At 44.3% G+C, this 23,121-nt stretch overlaps 2 protein-coding genes across 8 annotated transcripts in view; one reads left to right on the top strand and one right to left on the bottom strand.

Annotated features, from left to right (window-relative positions):
* Nucleotides 1-1,740, top strand: part of Ccpg1 (cell cycle progression 1) — a 44,874-nt gene extending 43,134 nt beyond the window's left edge. For both annotated transcript variants that reach the window (XM_004662485.2, XM_045159929.1), the window contains exon 9: nt 998-1,740. In XM_004662485.2, the coding sequence (XP_004662542.1) occupies nt 998-1,187 (190 nt within the window). In that variant the 3' untranslated portion in view covers nt 1,188-1,740. The remainder of the gene's footprint in view (nt 1-997) is intronic.
* Pigb (phosphatidylinositol glycan anchor biosynthesis class B) lies at nt 1,704-23,118 on the bottom strand. 6 transcript variants are annotated; one of them, XM_045159932.1, is made up of 13 exons: nt 22,967-23,118; nt 21,335-21,470; nt 20,598-20,715; nt 16,929-17,022; nt 15,963-16,067; nt 13,734-13,752; nt 10,774-10,914; nt 8,108-8,159; nt 6,516-6,727; nt 5,005-5,069; nt 3,555-3,762; nt 2,681-2,861; nt 1,704-2,077 (listed from the first exon to the last, which is right to left on the bottom strand). In XM_045159932.1, the coding sequence occupies exons 1-13, from the start codon at nt 23,088-23,090 to the stop codon at nt 1,943-1,945; spliced, it is 1,590 nt and encodes a 529-aa protein (XP_045015867.1). In that variant the 5' UTR covers nt 23,091-23,118; the 3' UTR covers nt 1,704-1,942. The 6 variants fall into 6 exon arrangements, with proteins under 6 accessions (XP_045015867.1, XP_045015865.1, XP_045015866.1 ...); XM_045159930.1 differs by lacking the exon at nt 16,929-17,022 and having other exon boundaries at nt 13,734-13,864; XM_045159931.1 differs by lacking the exon at nt 16,929-17,022 and having other exon boundaries at nt 13,734-13,852.
* Between the last annotated feature and the right edge of the window lie 3 nt (nt 23,119-23,121).

The following is a 23,121-nucleotide window of genomic DNA, read 5'->3' as shown; positions in this document are numbered from 1 at the left end:
GAGTTGCATATCTGAGAGCAAGAGAAGTGGAAAGGAGGAGAAAGAACAACAGATGCATGTTTAAACAAAAGATAAGGGCTAGAGAGATGGCTCAGCAGTTAAGGCAACTGCTCATAAAGCCTAAGAGCCTAACGGTCCAAGTTTGTCATCAGGACCCATGTAAAGCCAGGCACACAAGTGAAACACACATCTAGAGTGCGTTGCCACTACTAGCGGCACTAGCATGCCAATTCTCTTTCGCCCCTTCCTCCCTCCTTCCTTCCCTCCCTCCCTCCCTCCCTCTTTCTTTCTTTCTCTGCGGTGTGTGGTGGCACACACCTCCAATCCCAAGCATTAGGGAGGCTGGAGGTTGGAGGATCACTGTGAGTTCAAGGCCAACTTGGGACTACAGGGTGGGTTCCAGATCAACCTGTGCTAGAGTGAGAATCTTCCTTGGAAAAAACACTACCACCAAAAAAATAAGAGAGAAATAGTAAACTTTGCTTGAGTAAGAATAGCAGAAAATAGTGACTTTCAGATCTCTGGGATCATAGATTGAAACACTTTTTCTTGGGAGCTGGGTGTCTACAGCTAGCCTTGTGGACACTGTGTGGTGATAGGGTCCTGTAGTGGAGACTGAGGATTGTGGTTAGAACCCATGTTCTGCTGTGATGATTTTAAGACTTTTGCTTCGTATGAGATGTGGATATATTTATGCTGAGGGTTGTTAAGCCAGTGAGGTGGATTGACTTTATGGAGAGGAGGAAAATGAGCGGAAGCACATCTCATTATTTTACGGTCACATTTCTGTTGTTTCCTGTTGAGTATGCCCTGTTTTCTCTAAGGTTAAAAAGGACCACTGCATCGCCTCTATCTGCTGTGAATCGATCAGCATTAGACTTCGTTTTAACTCCTTGTTGCTGTGTTCAGATAGTAAAATGATGGAAACATTAAAGTTGTTTTTACTTCAAGTAAGTTGAACTCTAACATAGATGAAAAATGTCTTTACTACTTTCAGTCGGCCTGATAAAAAGCAACGTATGGTAAATATTGAAAACTCCAGGCATCGCAAACAAGAGCCGAAGCGCCTTCAGCCACAGCCTTACAAAAGGGAAGGTAAATGGCATAAACACGGTCGTGCTAATGGAAGACACATGGCCAGGCTTGAAATAGAATTGGGGCAATTACCTTTTGATCCTAAATACTGAATCTTGATTAAGTTAAAGTAGAAAACCTGATAGATACATAAATGCTTCTTTCAACATTTTTTGGAATGGAAACTTAAGGTGAAATTCTCACATTTTAAGACTGGCTTGATGGCTTTATCTTAGTGCTCCAAAGTAAAGCTTACTAACCTGCACTTTCCATAGTTGAGCTTGGCTCAGTGTCTCCCCACTAGAAGAGAAACGGCAGTTGTGTTGAGGGAGCCAGGCATGAAACAGACTGTGCATGACACAAGACTCCTTCCGGTACAGGAGCTGAAAGCAGGCTCCTGTCACATGGTGTGACTGACATTGTTAGGTTGGTTTGCAGTAGAGCTTGAAGAGCGCAAGGTGATGCGATTTCCTCTCTAACATTTTTTAACCTTATGTTACTTTTGTCTCTTTGTGGATTCAAGAGCCTGTTGACTTGTGAAGAATTTGCTGCCCTCTTAAGAGCTTGCTGACATTGTTCTTGTGAAATTTCTTGCACATCTGACTATTATGGAAGAAACAATAAAATTATACCATGAGGAAATTAAAGGTCTTTACTTAAAATCTGGCATTGTATTAATATGTGATTTTTTAAAAAAAAATTTTTGTGATGTTTTGCACAATTTCTTAGTACTGGTATTATTTGGTCAAGTTGCCCATCATAATTTATGGCAAGTTCCATTAATAACACTGGGTGATAACTGTGTTTGAATACCATCAGAATGTTCCCACCCAATACTGTCAGTTTCTCTGCAGAACAGTTCAGAACTTCATCTGTTGAATTTTTCATTTGACTTTCGTTCGTAGACATAGACGTGACTTCCAGTTCGACCCTCTGGCAAGTGAGTATGGAAGAAAACAGCAGTCTTCTCGTAATTTCTTGAAATTAGGAAAGCACTTATTTCCTAGAAATAAATACATGTTTAAGTAAATAAAGGCTATATCTTACTGAGTACGGTTTCATTGAATTTTAGAATTCTGGTTTCTTTGCAGTTTTTTTCTTCATAAAATATTTCTCAATGAAAGGATTAGCTTTAGGTAATTAATTTATATAGCTAGTTATAGAAAAGGCCAGTTATGGAACATGGGGGTTGCGACTGGATGAAGGTACACCTAACGCATCAGTGAAGCACATCTGTTTGAGGTGGGGTGTTCGCAGACAGGGTAACTGAGGGGCAGCCTCCACCCTGAACACGGGAATGCCATAGCATGGGCTGGGGGCCAAGGCCACATACAAAGGAAAACAGAGCACCAGCCTTCTCTATTCCTGTGCATCCTGTTCCCCAGAGACCTGAGCACACACTCATGCGGCTGTTAGTGCTCCTGCCCCACCTGTTGTTTCCCCACACGGTCTTCTGAACAAGCCCTTGCTCCTCAGCTTGCATGTGGTTACGAAGATAAGCAAATGTAGGACTGGATCATAAACAAGTTACGTGTCTGTGTGCCTGAGTGCTTGCTAACCCTAAGGTGAGATGAAACACTGAGCTTTCCTTCTCATGTGCACTTACCTTCTCCAGAACATTGAAGATGATCAGGTGACTGGGCAGTGATGTGTTATGCTGAAACTCTTGATGCAGCCAGTGCAAGGGGTTTAGATAAAACATGCCTGCTTCGTCAAGATAGTGAGTTTTCCCAGTCAGGTCTGGGGGACACTGGAGAAATCTCATTGCGAGTGGACAGTGAATATGGCTGAGAAGAGAAGAATTGCAAAGAAGCTAAGAAGAAAGTTTTCTTAATATGCTGAAATGGAGAAGCAGGCCTTTGCAGTGCATTTAGACAGATATCCTCTGTACACTTTCTGCGCAAAGTTGGAAAACTATGTATGTGAAAAAAGGTTGTGTTCTTTCTACTCCTTTTTTTTTTTAATATTTTTGTTCATTTTTTATTTATTTATTTGAGTGACAGACAGAGAGAAAGACAGATAGAGGGAGAGAGAGAGAATGGGCGCGCCAGGGCTTCCAGCCTCTGCAAACGAGCTCCAGACACATGCGCCCCCTTGTGCATCTGGCTAGCGTGGGACCTGGGGAACCGAGCCTCAAACCAGGGTCCTTAGGCTTCACAGGCAAGCGCTTAACCGCTAAGCCATCTCTCCAGCCCTCCTTTTAAAAAAAAAAAAAAACAAAAAAAAACAGGTTTTCACTATGGTCTTTACTAGGTTATCAAGCTGAGCTAGAACTTGTGATCTTCCTTCCTGTCTCTTCCTGTCATCCTAAGTGCTGAGATTAACAGGTGTGTGCCACCACACTTGGTTTGAGTTTAAAGTTGATCATTTGAACAAAGGCTCATTATTCTAATCCATTAGTCATTTTCCCACAGCAGCACCAAGCAGAACCACCTTGACCTGCAGTGAGGAACGGCAGCACGCAGCAGGACCTTTGTTACCTGTAGTGAGGAGTAGAGTGGCAGGGCATCATCACGAACACTGAAGCTTTGCTGGGTCTGTCCTGGCAGAGTTTCTGAATGTGACTCATGACATCAAGAGTGCCTCGTTGATGAACCAGACCGGTGTAGAGCGCGAGGGATGTGTTTGATAGGAGCAGGAAGCCCAGGGCTGCTTTCCTGTGTGTCTTCAGTTGGGCCAGTGAGCACCCTAGATAGACAAAGAAGGGCACCTGATGGTGATACTGGCATTGTCTGCACGTAGACTCTCTCAGGATTTTTCATGTAAGCAGCATAAGCTAACATTGTCAGGCTAATGAGCAGGAAGCTATGATAGTTGCTGAGTTCAGGGTCGCTACTGGCTCAGGTACTCCCCTTTCTCTAGTAAAAGGTGTTGGCACGGTAGGTGATTGTTACCGAGTTCATGAGTCAGGGTACTGCAAGGTCAGCCTGAGCTAAAGTGAGCTTGCTGCCCCTGGAAATAGAATTCTCATGTTGCTCAGCTGCACCCCTAGGGTGTGCACCCAAAAGACAACACCACGGGGCTGTCTTTTTTTTTTTTTTTTTTAGGTAGGGTCTCACTAGTCTCAGGGTGGCCTTGAACTCATGGTGTTCCTTCTACCTCTGCCTCCCAAGTGCTGGGATTAAAGGCATGCGCCACCATGCCTGGCTCTCTTTTTGGTGTTTTGAGTAAGTTTTAAAGGAGTAAGCTATTTTGTGTGTCCAGAACTGGAGGGTGTGATGGTGTACATCTTGAATCTCAGCACCTGGGAGGCAGGTATGAGAAATGTATATTCCCTTTATAAAAATGAAAAGCCCCTACAGTTTAGTTGTATATTTAACTGTTATAAAGCATACATTTGTTTACTCTTTAGTGAAACACTACCAAGTAAGAAACCCACCAACAAAAGTGGGGTATGGTGGAACAGTGCTTTCCTTCCATGAGCATGGAAGGCTCATACCCAGAACAGCCCTTTCCCTAAAGAGCTTTGGGTCAGCTATGGTGGTGCCTGTAATCCCACCACTTGAGAGGCAGAGGCAGGAGGATTGCCACAGGCTCAAGGCCAGTCTGGTATACATAGCCAAGCAACTGTCTCAGACTCTCTCCCTGCCCCCCACCCCCAAATAGTGGATTGGCCAGTGGATCTTTATGTTCTCATCTTTATATGGTACTATAAAGGAGATTCTTAGAAGCAAGGTATGCCAGCTTACACCTGTAAAGGGAGGCCGAGGTGGAAGACTGCTGTGACTTGAGGCCAACCTATGCTACAGCTACATAGGTCAAGGCGGACCTGAAACTCACTCTGTAGTCTCCTCAAAGTCATAATGATCCTGCCTCTGCTTCTGCCTCCGGAATGCTGGGATTAAAAGCATGTGTCACCACGGCCAGTGCTTGTTAACCTTTAAATGTTTCTATATAAGTATTCTCACTATATTAAACAAAAGGACTTACCACAGAACACCATACAAAATGGTACAACTGGATAAATAAACCTGAATTCTTTGTGGCCCAACATGCTATAAAGGACATTAAGAGAGAGGATTAATTTAGCATACTACATAACAGAAATTAATGCATTATTTAAAATGTGAAATAGATGTATTTGTTTTCCAAGTATTTGAGGTTGGATTCCTTCCTAAATAGTTTTACTTGCACACATAGTGACAGAAGAGGAACAGAGAAAATGGACACATTAGAGCCTCCAGCCACTGCAAAGGACTCCAGATGCACAAGCCACTTTATGCATCTGGCTTTACATGGGTACTGGGGAGCTGAACCCGGGTCATTAGGCTCTGCAGACAAGTGCCTGAACCACTGAGCAATCTCAACAGCCACCTTTTTTTTCTTGAGATAATTATATTTTTTTCTTTTCGAGGTAGGGTATCACTGGCCCAGGCTGACCTGGAATTCACTAAGTAGTCTTAGGGTAGCTTCGAACTCGCAGGGATCCTCCTACCACTGCCTCCACAAGTTCTGGGATTAAAGGTGTGCGCCTCCACACCCTGCTCTACTACTTGTATAACCCCTGGCCTTAAGCTCATGGCATTCTTCCTGCCCAGTACTCTCAAGTGGTGGGAATATGTGTGTCAGTCACTATGCCAGGCTTTGAGATTCAATTTCTTGTTTCAGGAAGTTTTTTTTTCCTCTTGTTTTAGAGTGAGAGAGATGGAGAGAATTGGCATGCCAGGACCTCAGCCACTACAATTGATTTCCTGGCACTTGTGTCACCTTTGCATTTTATTTTTTTAAGTGTTTCAGAGAAAGAGGCAGATAAAGAGAAAATGGGCACATCAGCCCAAAATACAATATTTATTGTCAAAGTAAAATTACAAATTCTAAAAGGATTTCTATTACTAATCCAACTAAACAATGCTTAACTGGATTTGGAGTAAGGATACATATGCTTTTTTTGTTATTTTATTCAAGGCAGGGTTTCACTAGCCCAGGCTGACCTTGAACTAACAGTGATCTTCCTGCCTCTGCCTCCTGAGTGCTGGAATTAAAGGCATGCACCACCACACCTGGCAAGGATACATACATGTTATTTTGCATGTATGTGTGTGTGCACATATGTGGAGACCAGATGACAACCTCAGGTAGTGTTCCTCAGGAATTTCAAGTTTTTCTGAGGCAGACTGTCACTGAGCAGGCTAGGCCAGCTGGGCAGCAAGCTCTGGGGGCCTCATGTCTCCACCTCCCCCAGTGCTGGGATTTCAAGTGTGTACATACTCGATTGTTACTCAGGTGCAGGGGACTGAATTCCGACAGCGCTACCTCCCCAGCCCCTTTTGCTTTCAGAGGAGCAAGATGTGTATATCACATGAGCTGTCGCTGAGCCCCGGCACCGTGACCACTGGCTGTTTTCTAAAAGACCTGCACTGACAATCCCCAGAGCCAGCGGCTCAGCTTGCTCGTTGAAGTTAACTAATTTCTCCAGTATACTTGAACCAGGAAAATCTCACCTATACACTAGCAGCGTCCACAGCACGGCCAGCAGAAGCGTCTGGAGCCTCTTGGGGGCTCGCAAGCAGCCATGCACAAAGAAGGGTAAGTGTGTACCCAGTACAACTGGGAACCCTTGGCTGAAGTACCAGTGCCATGGGTGAGAGCCGTAAAACGTCCCCAGGTTCTGCAGCACGTTAAACTTCAGAAAGTTAAACTGAACCAGAGTCCACTGGTGCAGTTCAAAGAAAAAGAAAATGTGTTAGTCAAGTGTTCATTTTGGGAACTGGGGACTGTGACAGGAAATCGGAATTAAAATGTAAAATCCTGGCATTACTGTACATGAATGATTTTGCTGACAAATTCGAAGTGCTTTTTGTTAACCTGTAAAATATTAGGCTTTTGAGATTTAAGATGAATCTCAAAGATTGTGAACACATAGATTTTAGCCATTAGGCATTCCCTTAGAATCTCACCTTGCAACTGGCCTAATACTTGCTATTCAGACCAGGCTGGCTTCCAGCTTGAGGTGACTGCCTGCCTCTGCCACCACACTTATCTTTTTCCTCTACTGAGGCAGGGTCTCTTGAGTCCAGGGCTTGCCGGCTCACTACTGTAGCTATCCACCTTATCTCGGAATCCTCTCTCTGCCTCCTGAGTGTTGGGGTTATAGGTGGACACCTATGCCAACTTAGCATTTATGTGGGTGCTGGGTATCTGAACTCCAATTCTCTTGCTCATGTTGCCCTGAGCCATCATCCGGTTAAACATCAAGGTAATATGATGTTGCATATTACCTATTAAGGTTAAATTGTATACATGTTACAATTTGAATCTTAACACCAAAGCACATTAATGACAGCAGGCTGGGGAGATGGCTCACTGGTAAAGTTGCTTGATCGTAAAGCCTGGTGGCCACGGTTTGATTCCTGAGTACCCTTGTAAAGCCAGATGCATGATGATGCATGCATCTGGAGTTTTTTTTTGCACTGGCAAGAGACCCTGGCATGCCCATTTTCTCCTTCCCTCTCTTCCTCCCCACTTTGCAAATAATAAGTAAATGAAAATACTGAAAAAAAAAAAAATGCCAGCAACAAGCAATAACAACAGGTAAAGCTAAGTGCTCACAAATGCCTGGAATGGTTACAAACATTTTACAGGTGTTACAGGTTCCAAGTAAATCATGACTGGAAAGGTCTGAAACTTGTGCAAGACCACATAGCTAATATTTTAGGCTTCTAACCATGTATATATAATTCTATTCCAAAAATCCAAGGAGAAACCTGAACTTGCTCATCAGGCTTTCTGAAGCAAGAGTTTCTAACCACTGAGCCATCTCCCCAGCTCTATGAGTGTTTTAATGTATCCCTTGTCATTGATTATGCCCCTGTTCTGAAACAGATGAATTTGTGTGTATTTTGAGGTAGTGTCACATCATGTAGAACTCCTGTGTGGCTGACCTGACTCCCTTGCCATCCAGTGCTGGTATTGCAAGTGCATACCACCACATCGGGCTTGAAATACTAATGGATTAAAAGTACCAGCGTGGGGTTTCAGTACAATTAATGGCTAAAATAAAAGCAGCTGTTAGCTTAATACATTTTTTACTTACTTGTCCAAAAAAGATCCGATCAATCATCAGAGACAAACTCAAGGTTACAAACCTGAAAAACAAACAAACAAGCAGTGATTGACACTTGAGCCTGCTGGAAATGAACCATTGCCCCATAGACCTTAGAAAGGCCTTGTACTGAAGACACTAAAATGCATCATCATTCCACCAATGACTAAGCTTTCATATGTTTTGAAGGATTTTTCACTGATAAAAAGTGCCCTTTGGCAAAATTTAAAAAAACACTTGTTGGATAATAAGTTTCCCCAAAATATGTCAATCTAAAAATAGACATACTGGATTGGAAATATTGCTCAGTGGGGCTGGAGAGATGGCTTAGTGGTTAAGCACTTGCCTGTGAAGCTTAAGGACCCTGGTTTGAGGCTCGATTCCCCAGGACCCATGTTAGCCAGATGCACAAGGGGGGCACATTCATCTGGAATTTGTTTGCAGTGGCTGGAGGCCCTGGTGTGCCCATTCTCTCTCTCTCTCTGCCTTTCTTGCTGTCGCTCTCAAATAAATATAAATAAACAAAAAAATTAAAAAAAGGGAAATATTGCTCAGTGGATAAAGGCACTACTTGCAAAGCCTGACAGTCTGGGTTTCAATCTGTCAGTCCTCCTGTAAAGACAGATGCTCAAAGTGGCTCATGCACATGGAGCCCGTATATAGCTGCAGAAGGCACTGGCACACCCATACACCATGTGTGTCTCAAGTACACATCCTTGCAAGCAGAGAGAATGGAAGTACCAAGGCCTCTAGCCATCGCAAAGGAAGTCCAGATGCATGTGTTACTTTGTGCATCTGGGACTGGGGAATTGAAATCCAGGTTATTAGGTTTTACAGGCAAGCACCTTTACCACTTAGTAATCTCTTCAGCCCAATAAAAATATTGAATGTAAATTGTATTGCATAGTTCCTGTGAGTTGAAAATCCAGACATGGCTTGCCTAGGCACCTGTAGTCAAGGGTGGGCTTTGAGACTCGTTCCTGTGGTAGCTGGCAGCTCCTGCTCATCCTGTGAGCTGGAACTGCTGCTCTGTGCAGCTGCATTCTGTCAATGGACTTGTCCGATTTCAGCTTTTATCAATAGTGCTGAGAGTCTTACAGACCTTGAGGTGTTCATACCTAGTGTTTCGGGTGGGTGCATACCTACGACTAGAATGCTAGAAAAGAGAGAATACTTTGCAAAGAGGCTGCAGCCTGTGCATGTTCCAGGGCCATGTGAGGCCCACGCTGTCTGCGGCCCTCTGGTGGTGTGTTTATGTGCTTTGTCTTCCATCGGAGAGCAGTCATGACAGTTTGAGGCTTCTTGGAGTAGCTGCTCAGGTCTTTCGTCATTAGTCTCTTGAGTTACATTCCTAATCTCAATGCAAGGTTTTTGTTTTGGGCTGGGGAGATGGTTTAGCGGTTAAGTGCTTGCCTGTAAAGCCAAAGGACCCCGGTTCAAGGCTCGATTCCCCAGGACCCACGTCAGGCAGATGCTCAAGGGGGTGCACACGTCTGGAGTTTGTTTGCAGTGGCTGGAGGACCTGGTGCCCATTCTCTATCTGCCTCTTTCTGTCTCTCAAATAAATAAAAATAAGCAAAAAAATATTTTAAAAAAAGATTGTTGGTTTTGGTGGATATGTATTCCTGGTCTGTGGCTGGCCTTTTCATTCTCATAAGGGGGAATCTGCTAAACACATGTCTTTAATTTTTGTAGGTGTTAAGTGAGGGGCTGTTGGTCAAACTCAGAATTTCACTGATGCTAAGTAAGTGCTCTACCATTGAACCACACATAGCTCTTTACACTTGTACTCAAGTACACCTGCTTTTTATTTTTATTTATTTTTTGGTCAGGTTCTCACTCTAGCCCAGGCTGACCTGGACCTCACTCAATTCAAGGTCGTCCTCCTACCCGAGCCTTCCAAGTGCAGAAAGTAAAGGCATTTGCCACAATACTTGACTTCAAATGAATCTTTATTTAATTATTTGAAAGAGATAGAAAGAATGGGTATACCAGGGCCTTTAGCCACTGCAAACATCCACATGCGTGCACCCCCTTGTGCATATGTGACATTGTACACTTGTGTCGTTGTGCATCTGGCTTTTGTGGGACCTGGAGTTCTACTAGGAGCTCTTAGGCTTCACAGGCAAGTGCCTTAACCGCTAAGCCGTCTCTCCTGCCCTTTAAATGTACCTTTAAAAAATAAGACTGTTCTCTTTGAGAATATTTTTCATATTTTGCAAAGTAGTATCATTTTACCTTTACATAAAAACCTATAATTTTCTTCAATTTAAAATTTTATTATGATGGGAAGTACCTTCAAGATTTTTTTCTAAGCCAGGAGCAGTGGCTCAAGCCTGTTAACATTCCAGCACCTTGAAAGACTGAGGAGTTTGTTTTAGTGACGACATAAACTATAATTCACTATAAGCCGAAAAGTTTTTTTTCCCGGCTATACAGTTTTTTTGAGGTAGGGTCTTGTTCTAGCCCCAGGCTGACCTGGAATTCACTATGTAGTTCAGGTGGCCTCAAAGTCATGGCGATCCTCCTACCTCTGCCTCCAAGTAGGTGGTGAGATTAAAGGCGTGCACCACCAAGCTTAGCAAGAAGACACAATCTTTTTACAATGTCATTTACAGGTTAATTACCTTTAACAGAAGAGCTTGAGCTATACTTACCCCACAGGTAAGAAATGATGTAGCAGAAGATTCAGCTTGCTTTGTTCTTGCCAGAAGTGTCTGAGGAGTAATGGAACCCACGGGATGACAGCTGTGGGACGGATGAGGAAGGCCAGTGCGACCAGGGATGAGTACTTAACACTGTAAGCAAAGACAGACAACTAGGGACCTTCCTGAAGTTAGGTGACTACCTGCACTGGGATATGACTTTCTGTTGTCTGGCTTTTAGAGAAAGGGTCTTGTTATGTAGCCAGGCTGGCCTCAAACCCTTGATCCTCCTGTGGGAGCTTCCCAAGTGCTGGATCCCAGGCATGTTACTTGTTATTTCTAGCTTATGTTTTCAAATAAGAAGTCAACCTAGCTGGGCGTGACGCCACAAACCTTCAATCCCAAAAAGGAAAAGGCAGGAGGGGGGAAAAGGAAAGTCTATCTTTCTATATATTTTTTCATGACAGGGTTTCCCTGGAATTTACTATGTTGTCTCAGGCTGGGCTCAAACTCATGGAGATCTTCCTACTTCTGCCTCCCAAGTGCTGGGACTAAAGGCATGTGCCACCATGTCTGGCTTTTCTTTTCTTTTTTTTTTTTTTTTAAATATAGGATCTTACTCTATCCCAAGCTGACATGGAACTCACTCTGTTGTTTTGGGGTGGCCTCAAACTCACAGCAGAATCACAACTCTGACAATTACTGTTTGGAGAGAAAAAATGATAAAGCTGGGTATAGTGGCATGTGTCTTTAATCCCAGCATTCAGGAGGCCCAGGTAGGAAGACCGCTGTGAGTTCGAGGCCAGCCAAAGCCTACACAGTGAATTCCAGGTCAATTTGGGCTAGAGTGAGACCCTACCTCAAAACAAAACAAAGCGGGGCGTGGTGGCACATGCCTTTAATCCCAACAGTGGGAAGACAAAGGTAAGAGAATCACTGTGAGTTGGAGGTTTGGAACTACAGTGAAACTACCTCTAAAACAAAGACAACAAGAAAGGCTTAAGCTGGAGAGATGGCTTAGTGGATAAGGTGTTTGCCCGCAAAGCCATAAGGCCCGGGTTCAATTCCCCAGGATTCACGTATGCCAGATGCACAAGGGGCATATGTATCTGGAGTTCGTTTGCAGTGACTTGAGGCCCTGGCACGCCCATTCTCTCTGTCAAATAAATAAATAAATAAAAATAAATAATAAAAATTTAAAAAGAAAACAAAAAAGGAGGGTCTAGTTGGAGAGAAATAGGGCATCAGTGAAGGAGGGATTTGGGCAGAGAGAAAGGTGATGGGGGAAGGGGATTATGATCATAGTATATTGTGTATATTGTCTATTTGCATGGAAGCTGTCAATAAATTGTTTCAAAATATCCAAAAGCAGGTTGGAGAGATGGTGTAGCAGTTAAGCAATTGCCTGTGAAGCCTAAGGACCCCGGTTCAAGGCTCATTTCCCCAGGGCCCACGTTAGCCAGATGCACAAGGGAGTGCATGCGTCTGGAGTTCTTTTGCAGTGGCTGGAGGCCCTGGTGTGCCCATTCTCTCTCTATCTGCCTCTTTCTCTCTCTGTGTCACTTTCAAATAAATAAAAATAAACAAAACAAAACAAAAATCCAAAAGCGGTGCAATAGTGGCATGTCTATTATGGAAGAAACCAATTACTCTAATTGCACTGGAAGCCTGCTTCATGGGAGGAAATACATCTCTAATACCGAAAACCTACAAGGGTAGTCATGAGCCCTAGGGGTGTAACACCTGCTGGTTTCTGGTTAAATGTATACACTATGCTCCCCAGACTGCCCTTAATGTTCATATCCACATATTAATGCTACTCTCACTTTTGACTAGAGAACCTTCTCTTTTCAGATGGCAGTGACCTTGGATGACTCAGAAGGCACCATGGTGCTGAGAAGTGACAGAGGAGTGCACAGTACTGATGTATCTCTATCACATCTTCCAAGGCTCAGGGTCCATTGAGGAAGAGATAGTGGAAAGAATGTAATCCCAGCACTCAGGAGGCAGAGGTAGGAGGATTGCCATGAGTTCAAGGTCACCCTGAGACAACATAGTAAATTCCAGGTCAGCCTGAGCTAGAGTGAGACCCTACCTTGAAAAGACAACAACAACAACAAAAAGAATGTGAGAGCCAAAGGAAGGGTAGGACTCCTTACAACATGCTCCTCCAGACACAAAATGGCCTGCATATCCATGACCTCGTCCCTAACACTACCTACACAAGACCATCATTATAGGAAGAAAAAGATCATGACATTAAAAATAAACTGATTAAGAGGAGGAGGGGATATGATGGAAAGTGGAGTTTCAAAGGGGAAAGTGGGGGGAGGGAGGGAATTACCATGGTATATTACTTACAATTATGGAAGTTGTCAATAAATAAATTAAAAGCTGGGTGTGGTGGCACACACCTTTAATCACAGCACCTGGCAGGCATAGGTAGGAGGACTGCCATGAGTTCGAGACCACCCTGAGACTACATAGTGAATTCCAGGTCAGCCTGGTCTACAGTGAAACCCCACCTTGAAAAACCAAAATAAATAAATAAAATTAATTAATTAAAAAAATTCAAAAGCCAAACTGGGGAGATGGCTCAGTGGTTAAAGGCACTTTCTTTTTTTAAAAAAAATTCTATTTTTATTTATTTGACAGAAGGAGGGAGAGAGAGAGAATGGCTGCACCAGGGCCTCCAGACACTGCAAATGAACTCCAGATGCATGTGCCCCTTGTGCATCCGGCTGACGTGGGTCCTGGGAAATCGAACCTAAGTCCCTTGGCTTTGCAGGCAAACATCTTAACCACTAAGCCATCCCCCCAGCCCTAAAGGTCCTTTCTTGTAAAGCCTTCTAGCCCTGTGGTTTACTAAGGCTCAGGAACTTCAGGGGATCTCCTGGACAGTACAGTATGTGGACACTTCAAAGCATGCCTTAGAGTTTGTACATAGTTATTAACAGTCATATTTATCTCACCTGCTCCTGGTCTTTGAGCCTTCCAGAGGATAGTAAAAAAGAGCAATTATAGTAAGAACGGTTTCCATGGTGTTTGTAAGGGTCCTGGTGCAGCAGTACCATGTGAACCAGGAGGTCAGCTGGCAAAAGAACTATGAGATATTATGAGCAAACATAGTAAGTGGGAGATGGAAGGTGAGTTTAAATGATTTTACAAGTAGGTGTGCCCAAACAGTGCTTAAGAACTTACATTAACATAACTGAGGATACCAGAGCTGCTTTTTTTTTTCTTTCTTTTTTAAAAACAATTTTTGAGGTAGGGTCTCACTCTAGCCCTGGCGGACCTGGAATTCACTATGTATTCTCAAGGTGGCCTTGAACTCATGGCAATCCTCCTACCTCTGCCTTCTGAGTGCTGGGATTAAAAGCATGTGCACCATGCCTGGCTTTCAGATCTGCTTTTGATGGCAAGAAGTTTATACCTTTGCATGTTTTTTTTATGGTGCATTTTGTTCATATCCCATTTCTCATTAAGACATAAAAAAACCACAACTGACGGCAACATTGGTAGAATACTGAAATTCACAACTAAATTTAATCAACCAGCATTCTACATATTGTCTTATAGCACTGACTAGTTTTGGGTATTTTTTATTGACCTTGGTTTGGAATGCTGCCCTATTTCTCCTTTTATTTGAGATCAGGTTTTTTTTGTGTGTGTGGGTAGCTAATACTGGCCTGGAAGTTACTTTAGCCCAAACTGGTCTTTAGTGATTCTCTTGTCTCATCTTCTGGCGTACACATTTCTTTTTTTGTTTGGTACTATGGATTAAACCTAGGGCTTTACACATGCTAGACAAGTGTTCTTCCACTGAGTCTATGCCCAGCTCTTGTTCCCCTATTTCCTGAGGAAAAATGCAAACAAGAGAGAAGAACTATGACAAGGTGGTTTTATAGTCCCCTTCAGAGCGTGCAAAGGGAAGAAAGTGTCAGTGTGTCTCAACAGTGCTGCAGAAGCAGTTTGTTGGTCCAGGCATTTTTCCTCTTCCAGTATTCCTTTAAAGAAATGTTCCAGTTTCCACGAGGTGAGTTTTCCTAAACTAGAACTCCGTGTTGCTACCATGGAGAGATTTCAGAGGCAGGCCATGACATCTGCCCACCACTTACGTTTGGTACCATAAGCAAAGTACCCAAAATACAGTGGGCCACTTCCAATCACTAAGCTCACTCTGCTTTTTTTTCCCCCTCCCAGGTAGGGTCTACCTCTGGCCCAGGCTGACCTGGAATTCACTATGTAGTTTCAGGGTGGCCTTGAACTCATGGTGATCCTCCTACCTCTGCCTCCTGAGTGCTGGGATTAAAGAAGAGCGCCACCATGCCAGGCTCGCCTTGCTTTTTTTTTTTTTTTTTAAATGAGAGAGAATTGGCACACCTGGGCCTCTAGCCACTGCAACTGAACTACGGATGTGTGTGCCACTTTGTACATATGCATGTGTCACCTGTGTCTGGCTTACTTGGGTTCTGAGGAATCAAACCTGGGTCCTTAGGCTTCGCAGGCAGGCGCCTTAATCATTAAGCCATCTCTCTAGCCTAGAACTTGCTTTTTAAGATGTAAAAGAAGATATTACTTTCACAAATATCTCCATTTTCCCATTTATTCACACCCAACACTCCAGAAATGTTTTGGCAAATGGGTTATTTGGAAGTTGTAATGTGGAATAGTGAACATGGCAGATCTCCATGCTGGTGAGGTAAGCTTGTTTAACCATGGACAGCACTCCTTGAAGGACCAGCACTGCAGAACCCAGCCACCCTTCAGTGTACGGTGTGGGTGGTAGATGTCAGGAGCTGATAACCACATCCTGAAGTACAAGGTACTTTTCTGTGTCTGTCTCTCTCCAATCAGGGCTAAAAGTGTGTTCCAGTGCAGAAAGCATTTCTCAGGCTGAGCCTCAGAGCTGAGGGAGAGTGGGCTGAGGTTGTACATAGCTGCTCTTGAGGTATACATAGCCATGTCAAAGACCATGTCTAGTGAGGCATGGTCTCTGACACAGGAGCCTCCAAGGGCTGAATCCTAGGGTGGACAAGGAGAAAGGTGGCATGTGCCACTTGGACCTTACTGTTCTTAATTATGGAAGTGTCTCTAGAAAGTTCTTTGGGTTAGCTCCTAAAATTGCTTTGGGAATAGTTCCCATTGATGTGCTTTATGTCTACACAACGGTGTGCAGTATTTAAGTGCTGGGGACTTACCACCCATCTTGCCACTTCCTGGTTCTCCAGTTGTTTCATGAGTGAGTATAGCCTCACATCTGCAACAGCAGACAGAAGTGCTTGGCCAAGCCTGGGGATCCAAATCTTCATTCATTAAAAAGAAAAAGATGATGTTAAACACATCTCTTAGTTCACACTGAATTATGATAAAAATCAATAAACGTGGTGGTGCACACCTTTAATCCCAGCACTCCGAAGGCAGAGGTAGGAGGATCACAGTGAGTTCAAGGCTACCCAGAGACTACATAGCGAATTCCAGGTCAGCCTGAGCTAGAGTGAGACCCTACCTCAAAAAAATAACAACAAAAAAAGGCAATCCAATTGTTAGTTCAAAGAAAGCCATTTCTTGGTCTCCATTCACATTTTGTACACACACAAACATGTACCACACCATGCACCTGGTGCCACAGAAAACACTTTATACATCTCAGTTCTTTCTGCTATAACCATCTTCCTAGGGAGGTATTGTTTCAGAGAGCAAGGCACATGTGCACTATGTAATTTTCCCAAAACTACAGAGCTAGTTAGTATAGACACCTGGATTCAATCCAGGTCTGCCTGACACCAAAGCCTGTTCTGCAGTACAGTCAGGTGTGCAGTATGTGAGATGCATGTGTTGTATGCACATGTGCATGCCCAATGTCCATGGAGGCCAAAGGATGCTGGTCCAACTCTACTGCTCTTCCATCTTCCCTGAGACAGAGGCCTCACTACCTGCTTCCCTTCTCCACTGCTAGCCTGGCCCACTAAGCAGCCCCAATAACCCTCACCTGCATCCCCCTTAGCACTGGGGTTCCAGCAGTTGCAGCCATGCCACGCTTTTTAGGTGGGTGCTGGGACTGAACTCAGGTCCTCGTGCATGTGCAGCGAGCGGACTTACCCACCAAGCCATCTCCACAGCCACTAAATCACTTATTGAAAGTATTCTATAGTCATGGGACTCACATCCACTTTCTCTTGAACTGGTACGTGGAGCACACAGCACCGTGTTCAGTTTGACAGCCACACCTGAAGATGGACTTTGGTAAACTGCAAGTGTCTAGAAGACATTGTATGATCCTGAGGTTAGTAACCAGAAAGGATGAAACCTCTGAGGGTTTTTGCCGTCATTTGGATGTGAAATAGCCTCTAATGTGTTAAGGGCTTAGTCCCCAGTATGTGGCATTGTTTGGAGGTGGGACCTGGCAGCAGGAAGTCAGAGCAGTGGCCGTGTGACGCTGAGTGAGATGCTGGGACCCTGGTCTTTTTCTTTGTGTGCTGGACCTGGGAGGTGAGCATTTCTCGTTATCCCACTATAATGTCGCCTCCGTTGGCAACACGAAAGTATTAAGTGGGCTGGAAAGATGGTTTAGTGGTTAAGGTGCTTGCCAGCAAAGCCAAAGGACTCAGGCTTGGTTCCCCAGGACCAGAATATGCCAGATGCACAAAGTGGCGCATGTCTGGAGATCATTTGCAGTGGCCAGAGGCCCTGGTGTGCCCATTCTCTCTCTACCTGCCTCTCTCTCCTCATTGCGATCCTACCTCTGCCTCCCAAGTGCTGGGGTTAAAAGCACACACTACCACACCCAGCTTCCTTCCATCTTCTTTGAGACAGGGTCTCTCACTGTTTTGTAGTGGCATGTAAGAGCTGACCCATGAGCTTTTGCATTTACCTGACTACCTCCCACAGCCGTAGACGCTGTGCTCCAGGATCACATATTCATGCCCCACGTTCCTGCTATTTGGCTTTACGTGCTAGGTAATCAAACTCAGGAAGGCAGTCTTGTAAGCAAGTGCCTTTAACCACCGAATCATCTTCCTAGCCCAATAATGTTCCTTTTTTTTTTTTTTTTTTTGATGTTTAGAGAAACTTTACTAGCTTGGGAGGAGAGAACATAAAGAGTTCTTGCCTATGAGGAGGCAAAAGTGGGGTAAGGATCCCAAACTTTCTGTTCTTACTTTTTTTGTTGTTGTTGTTGGAAGAAAGGGTTTATTTTGGCTTACAGACTCTACGGGAAGCTCCATGATGGCAGGGGAAAACTATGGCTTCAGCAGAGAGTGGGCATCACCTCCTGGCCAACAACAGATGGACGCCAGCAGTAAGAGAGCGTGCCAAACACTGGCAAGGAAAAGCTGGCTATGACACCTTTAAGCCCATCTCCAACAATACACTGCCCCCAGAATTACCCAATTCCCGAATTGGCATCACCTGGGGACTCTGTTCTTACTGTTGTTTTCACCAAGAAATTTCATTTATTTGCAAGTAGGAGGGGGGGAGAGAGAGACAATGCGCACACCAGGGTCTCTTGCCACTACAAATGAACTCCAGATGCATGTACCACTTTGTGCATCTGGCTTTCACATGGGTACTAGGGAGTTGAAACTGGGCTAGCAGGCTTTGCAAACAAGCACCTTTCACCACTAAGCCCAGTTTTTATTTTTATTTTTTAATATTTTGTATTTATTTGACAGAGAAAGAGGGAGAGAGAAAATGGGCACACTACGTCTTCCAGCCACTGCAGATGAACTCCAGATGCATGAGCCCCTTTGTGCATCTGGCTAACGTGGGTCCTTGGGAATAGAACCTGGGTCCTTTGGCTTTGCATGCAAACGCCTTAATCGCTAAACCATCCCTCCAGCCCTATTTTTCATTTCTTGAGGTAGGGTCTCACTCTAGCTTAGGCTGATCTGGAATTCACTATGTAGTCTCAGGGTGGCCTTGAACTCTAGGTGATCCTCTTACCTCTGCCTTCCAAGTGCTGGGATTAAAGGCATACACTACCATGCCCGGCTTAATTTTTTTTTTTTTTTTTTTTTTTTACTTATTTGAGAGAGTGAGAGAGGCAGATAGAAAGAGAATAGGCATGACAGGATCTCTAGCCACTGCAAGCAAACTCCAGCCATATGTGCCACCTTGTGCATTTGGCTTATTTGGGTCCTGGGGAAATTGAACGAGGGTCCTTTGGCCTTGCAGGCAAGTGCCTTAACTGCTAAGCCATCTTTCCAGCCAATTATTACTTTTTAATTCATGCTGGGTCTTATTCTAGTCCAGGCTGGCCTCAAACTCATGATGATCCTCCTACTTCAGCCTGCCAAGTGCTGGGATTAAAGGTGTGTGCCACCACACCAGCAAAATTTCTTTTTTAAATTAGAAAGCACCCTGATAGCTCCATTGAAGGTTAAGGGTAATGAGTAGATACTGGAGGTTAGAAATTTTTCTACTTCCTCATTTGGCATCATCTGTTTTGGGGCTAGATGATGTCCTTGATGTCATGGGTACTTCTTTATTGTTTCTGACTTTATGGCTGCCCTTCATGATCTAGAAGCTAGTATTGCTTCTGAGAAAAGTGAGTTCACAGTTTCTAAATTCACACTGAGATGATAGGAGCAGCTCTGCTCTACATTCCCCTCCCATGATCATGCCATGCCGTGAACCCTCATGTCTCAGCAGCAAGAGGGAGGGCACAGCCTGCTTTAAACAAATACCCTGGGACCTCAGAGTCTCTCCAGACTCTACACTGCAGTCTAAGCAATACATAACCCTCTGGCCTTCCCAGCAGAAATGAAGGGTCAAATCCCTGACTCCAATCTGATGACGTCTAATGGACCTGAAAGCTGGGGTATAGCTCAGTGGTGGAGTTCTTGCCTAGCATGTCCAAGGGTTTGGTCCCTCGGCACCACAGAAAGAACCCCAAAACTTGAGAGGCTAGAGAAACTTGTGCCATCTGGACCTGTACTGACTTCCATGAACAGTTCAATAGTCCACTATCCAAAGTCACATCCTTCATAGTGTTCATTACTACGCAGCAACGGTTGGTTACCCATACTGTCACATGTTTATCAAGTTGTTTTTTGTTTTTTATAATTTATTTACTTGAGAGAGTGGGCACACCAAGGCCTCCAACCACTGCAAATGAACTCCAGACATATGTACCACCTTGTTCATCTGACTAATGTGGATCCTGGGGAATTGAACCTGGGTCCTTAGGCTTCTCAAGCAAGCACCTTAACTGCTAAGCCAAGTTAATCGTTTCTTAGGTTGGAATTTCAGTGCTAAATTCTGAGTGGGCTCATGTGTATTCTATCTCCATATGATGTGTTCTATCAATAGGTTAAAAGCAAAGCACCGGGCTAGAGAGATGGCTTAGTGGTTAAGCGCTTGCCCATGAAGCCTAAGGACCCCGGTTTGAGGCTCCATTCCCCAGGATCCACATATGCCAGATGCAGAAGGTGGTACAAGCATATGGAGTTCATTTGCAGTGGCTGGAGGCCCTGGCGTGCCCATTCTCTCTGCCTCCTTCTCTCTCTGTCAGTCTGTTGCTCTCAAATAAATAAATAAAAATTAACAAAAAATTTAAAAGCAAAGCACCATTTTCATCTGATTCCTTTATGAATTATACTCCAAAACCCAAATAATGAACATGTAGAAGAGCTGCTTTGAAAATCTGCATAACTTTTAACTAGATTCCTCACAGCAGGACATGCCAAGGCTCACTCTAATTTTAGCACATATGAAGGTGTTATGCATCACTGTATATCCTAAAAACAAACTCATACCAGGAATGCAATTTTCTTAATATTAGTCTTTGAAAAAGGATGGAATACATTTTTAATAGCTATTTTATTTAAACTTACCAGTAACTGAACACTATCTTTCCCCAAGAGGTACAGAATCTTGTAAATGCTTGCAAAGATTAAGGGATAAGTGTAACCCCTTAATTGTTCTGTCCATTCCCAGGTCAAGTAACCATAATTAATAAGATTAAGGAGTAAACACCAAATAGTATTGAATCAGCTTATTTACATTTCCATATAATAAAGCAGTATCTTAACGTTTTTGACAGTAAAAACTTAATAATTTTAAATGTTTGCAAGGTTCATCTGGAGTATGACATATTTTGGTCTTTTATTCTGTGTGTGTTTTCGAGGCAAGGTGTCACTCTAGCCCAATGTGATGTGGAACTTAACTCTGTAGTTCCAAACTGGCCTTAAACTCACTGTGATCCTCCTACCTCTGCCTCCCAAGTGCTCAAATTAAAGGTGTGCCCTACCAAGCCCGGCCGTTGTTTTGCATTTTTTGAGACAGGGTCTCTCTATTTAGCTTGGAATAGCCTTAAACTCATGATCCTCTTGCTCTAGCCTTCGGGGTGTTGGGAAGCAAAGTGGATTTTACTTCCACGGAAATCCTTCAAACAAAGAGCACTGAGGGAATATAGGAGTTAAAGGCTGTGCCACAAGTCTGAGTGTCAGAGATCTAGGAGGAATATGGGTGTCGCTAATGGCACACTTGGCAACGTGGCTAAAATGTAACCACAAGCTTAGTTCCCCAGACGAACACAGTCTCAGGCTGGAAGAGAAACTGCAAAGGATATTTGAAGACCATGCGATGGGCAACTTCCAGAGACTGCCAGTACTCATCCGGAACAAAACTGGTCTGAACTAGGGCACAGTTAAGTACTCTGAAAGCCACGGTAAGCAAGACAAGGTAGGTGTTTTCTCCAAGAAGACCTGAAAAGCCAAACACAACAATGGCATAAAAGTCAGGTTGCTTCCTCTTACAGAACATAAAGTAGGGGACTATGGACTCTCGTGTGGCCCTGGCTTAGGTTGTTGTCACCTCTGGCTCTTCCCACCATATTACTCCACAGAGCTGGCCTAGGCTAAAGGGAATACTAGGCAAAATGGGGATTTGGATCAGTGGCACAGTTCTTGCCTTACCTCTATGAGGCCCTGCATGCAACCGGTTGGTACAATGCAAACAAATAAATACAGGTGGTGCGAAGGGGAGACATGCTGGAGAGCTGGTTTAGCAATTAAGGCACTTGCTTGCAAAGCCTAATAACCTAGGCTCAATTCCCCACTACCCACATACAGCAGATGCACAAAGAGGCACATGCATCTGGAGTTCCTTTGCAGTAGCTGGAGGTCCTAGCATGTCTGTTCTCTATCTCTGCTTGCAAATTAATAAAAAATAAAATAAATTAACTAAGGTTAAGTCATCTGTGTTTTTCTTTTGAGGCAAGCCCAGCATACTGGCTTTTTCTTTACAAGAAAGCAAGAGAAAGAATTGGGGCCAGGGCCTCTAGCCATTGCAACCGAACTCCAGATGCATGTGCCACCTTGTGCACATATGCAACCTTGCCTGCTTGCATCACCTTCTGCGTATGGCTTACATGTGACCTGGAGAGTTGAACGTGGGTCCTTAGGCTTCACAGGCAAGTGCCTTAACTGCCAAGCCATCTCTCTAGACCTCATCTGTACATTTTAACATACCCAGTTGTTTATTGGAGGCAGGTTCTCTAGCCCTGAGCTGACCTGAAAATCGATGATCCTAGTCAGCCTCTTGAATGCTAGGGTTATAGGCCTGAATTTCCACAAGTCACGATGCCCGGCTGGTACCCCACTATTACTACTTAGTATGTTGTTAATTCCTTTATAGGTATTTCTATTTAGTCCTTAATACCGTGGGTTAGGTATTATTACCTCCATTTTACATACAAGGAAACTATAAGACTCAGGAATGAAAATGATTTGTCCAATATAAAGTCATAAACAGGTTGGTCTGTTGCCTCCAAAGTCTACTCTTACAAATGACAGCCTGTATGCTGAATACCGAGAATTTTCTAAAATCTTAATTTAGCTGCCAATGTATACAGATTTTGGGCTGAGGAGATGGCTCAGCAGTTGAAGGCGCTTGCACACCAAGCCTGATGGCCCAGGTTCACCTCCCCAGTTCCGACGTACAGCCAGATGCACAAAGTGGCGCATATATCTCCAGTTTACTGTGGAAATAGGCCCTGGAGAGCTATTCTGTCTCCCTCTCTCCAGTGAACATTTTAAAAATCAGATATTATGTTAAATCTGTAAGTCTTCCAGGCGTGGCGGCCCTCGGAGGCTGAGCTGAGCTGGACAGCAGCTCGCGCACAGGACGAGAGCCGCGCAGGACCGCAAAGCGCGTCGAGGCGGCGTTTCGGATCTCTGAAGCGCAGCGGGACGGCACTCACCGCGGCCGCCCGAGCCCTGGTCCTGGGCGCCGGCGTACAAGGCGGACTTCCTCTTCCGCAGCTTCACCTTCTCGGGGGAGCGCTTCTGGAAGCCCCGGAAGGCGAGGCTGCGCTCGGGGTCCATGGCCCGCGCGCCCGAGGCCGGCGGAGGAGGC

The sequence above is a fragment of the Jaculus jaculus genome, chromosome 10, assembly GCF_020740685.1.
Source record: "Jaculus jaculus isolate mJacJac1 chromosome 10, mJacJac1.mat.Y.cur, whole genome shotgun sequence".
In the NCBI taxonomy this organism is placed as follows: Eukaryota; Metazoa; Chordata; class Mammalia; order Rodentia; family Dipodidae; genus Jaculus; species Jaculus jaculus.
The sequence above is the reverse complement of the archived record's forward strand: the minus strand, read 5'-3'. Positions and strand labels throughout refer to the sequence as shown.

What these genes read in the sequence shown, in the direction of transcription:
- Pigb (XM_045159930.1), bottom strand. Translation starts at nt 23,090, where the DNA reads ATGGACCCCGAGCGCAGCCTCGCCTTCCGGGGCTTCCAGAAGCGCTCC. An exon ending in CATCATTTCTTACCTGTGGG is followed by an intron (nt 8,160 to 10,773) that starts GTAAGTATAGCT and finishes TTTGTTTTTCAG; the next exon opens with GTTTGTAACCTTGAGTTTGT. An exon ending in TCTTCAATGTTCTGGAGAAG is followed by an intron (nt 2,078 to 2,680) that starts GTAAGTGCACAT and finishes ATTTATTTCTAG; the next exon opens with GAAATAAGTGCTTTCCTAAT.